Here is a 2,437-nt window from a genome sequence, read left to right as displayed (position 1 = left end):
GCTGGCTGCAGGGCACCGGCATCCTGGACGCCAGCACGGCGGCGCAGAGGTAAGGGGCTCCGCGGGCATCCCAGGCTCCGCGGGCATCCCAGGTGCTGCGGGCATCCCGGGCACCACGGCCATCCTGGGCGCTGCGGGCATCTTGGGCACCACAGGCAGCCCGGGCACTGCGGGCATCCCGGGCATCCCAGGCATCCCAGGCACCACGAGCATCCCAGGTACCATGGGCTCCACAGGCATCCCGGGTGCTGTGGGCATCCCGGGCACGATGGGCATCCTGGGTGTCATGGGCATCCCAGGCACCCTGCACACCCCGGGCACGCTGGGCACCCCGGGCACCCCACACCCTCAGCACCCCGGGATCCCTGGGCAGCCTGGATGCCTTGGGCGTCCCAGGTGCCTGGTACCTGCCAGGTACTTCAGGCACCCCAGGTGCCCCACATGCCCTGGGCTCCTTGGGCCTCCAGGTAACCCCTACCCCTGCGTAGCCTGGGTATCCCGGGGGCCCCTGTGGACTTCAGCACCCCCGAGTACCTGGGGCATCCTGAGCCCCCTGGCACCCCGTGCATGCCAGGCCTGTTGCCCCGTGTTGGGAGGGCCAGTGGATGCTGGCAGCAGGGCAGGAGCTGCTGCCAGAGCTGCGAGGGGCTTGTGCTGTGTTGTGCCGTGCCGTGCATCCATCGGGGCCAGGACCTGCACCGTGAGCACCGGCTCTGCCGGGAAAAGCCGCCGAGGGCGAGGGCAGGGCTGGCAGTGGTGCCATCCCCGTCTCCTGGGCAGGCCGAGGGCCGAGGGCGAGGGCAGGGCTGGCAGTGGTGCCATCCCCGGGCAGGGCTGGTGGCATCGGCTGGGGTGCGCGACTGCAGTAGCCGCCCAGGAGCCCTCACCGCCTGCACTGCCGGGCTCACCGCGCCACAGCCCGATGTCCTCCTGTGCCCCGGCTGGCCCCATCCCCTGCCCTCCCCGTGGGGCTCAGGGCTCCGTGCACCCCATCCCCTGCCCTCCCCGGGGGGCTCTGTGCACCCTGGCCCCCTGCTCTCTCTCCACCCTGTGCCCAGAGGGGTCCCGGCTCCAGCTGGGGGACACCTTCACCCCTGCCCCCAGTGCCCCAGCTCCTGCTGTCCCCCCTGTTGTGCATCGTGGGGTTCGAAGGGTTGGTAAGGGGGGACTGTGCTTGGAGCGTGCTGTGGCTTTGTCCAGGGGTGACAGGAGATGCCCCATGGCACGGAGGAGCGAGGGGACCCAGGCCAGCCTGCGCACTGCCTCCCTGGGGTGCCCCACACCCTCTGCCTGGCCAGGGACAGTGGGTTTGGGGGCCTGGGGGGAGTCTCCCCTCTGCAAGGGGCCCTGGCAGAGCGGGACATCCCCGGTACTTCCAGCACCGACCCGCTCCATGGATGAGATCACCCAGTTGTGTGCACCGTCCCCGAGCTCAGGGTCCCCAGCTGCAGTGGTTGCCCCCCCTGCCGCTGGCTCTCTGCCGGGGACCGTGACTGCGCCGGAGGCTGCGCCCCGTGACTGAAGCCCTTGGGGGCTCCCCGTGGTCCCCCCCCAAAGCCGCTGCATTTGCAGATACTCCAGGATGCTTGAAAAACTGCAGCGATCCCCCTGCCAACCCTGGCAAAGCCACCCCAGCCCCGTCCCAGCGCAGCCCCCACCGGGGGGGACATCCGCCGCCACGGCCCAGCCTGGAGCCCCCAGAGGGTGGCTGGACCGAGGGCTCCCGGCGCCGCCGGGGGGGGGGGGGGGGGGGGGCAGTGCCAGGGTGGGGGACTGCAGTGTCCGAGCCGGGGTGCAGGGAGGTGCTGGCCTTGCTGCTGCGCACCCAGAAACTTCCCCGTGCCCCGGAGCGGGGCTGCGAGAAAGGGTGGTGAAATCCAGCCCCCTCCTGCCCGTCCCTGGCTCCGGCACAGGGCTGGGACCGCCGCAGCGGCTCCGGCAGCAGTGCTGCCCGTCGGCAGGGATGTGGCTGCCCACGTGTCTCCGTGTGCCGATGGGGTCCTGCGTGCCATGCGCCTGGTGTGCGAGGATGGGGCTTGCAGACCCCCTGCCCCCGCTGAGCCGGGTGCCGGGCAGCCTGCGGTGCCCTCCAGGCCCCCCCTTCTCCTCCCTGTCCTGCCGTGGTGCCCGGCAGCTGGGTGCGTGCCACACGTGTGGGCAGTGACACGCATGTTGACGCACTCGCGGGGTGCTCGTCACCTCCAGAGCCAGCCTGCCTCCGCCCCGCGTCCCGCACCCCTTTCTGACCCCCAGCTGGGGGGGCTCATACAACCACCCTGCAAACACCAGCACCCGCAAAGACCCCCCGCTCCTGTGGGACCCCACGGCCGCTGCAGGGTCCCCGGGCAATGCCAGCTGGCACCCACAGCTGCAGCCCCTGTGGGCAGAGGGGCTGCCCCAGGCGTGCCCCAGGGATGGCAGGGGTGGTGGCGTCCCA

At 71.8% G+C, this 2,437-nt stretch overlaps 1 protein-coding gene across 1 annotated transcript in view; it reads left to right on the top strand.

The window, feature by feature from the left end:
- Positions 1 to 2,029: 2,029 nt before the first annotated feature.
- Positions 2,030 to 2,437, top strand: part of LOC103908340 (transcription factor COE3-like) — a 17,098-nt gene continuing 16,690 nt past the window's right edge. The window contains 1 exon segment of the mRNA XM_009290698.1: positions 2,030 to 2,138. Within this exon segment, the coding sequence (XP_009288973.1) occupies positions 2,030 to 2,138 (109 nt within the window).

The sequence above is a fragment of the Aptenodytes forsteri genome, unplaced genomic scaffold, assembly GCF_000699145.1.
Source record: "Aptenodytes forsteri isolate BGI_AS27 unplaced genomic scaffold, ASM69914v1 Scaffold236, whole genome shotgun sequence".
Lineage (NCBI taxonomy): Eukaryota > Metazoa > Chordata > Aves > Sphenisciformes > Spheniscidae > Aptenodytes > Aptenodytes forsteri.
The sequence above is the reverse complement of the archived record's forward strand: the minus strand, read 5'-3'. Positions and strand labels throughout refer to the sequence as shown.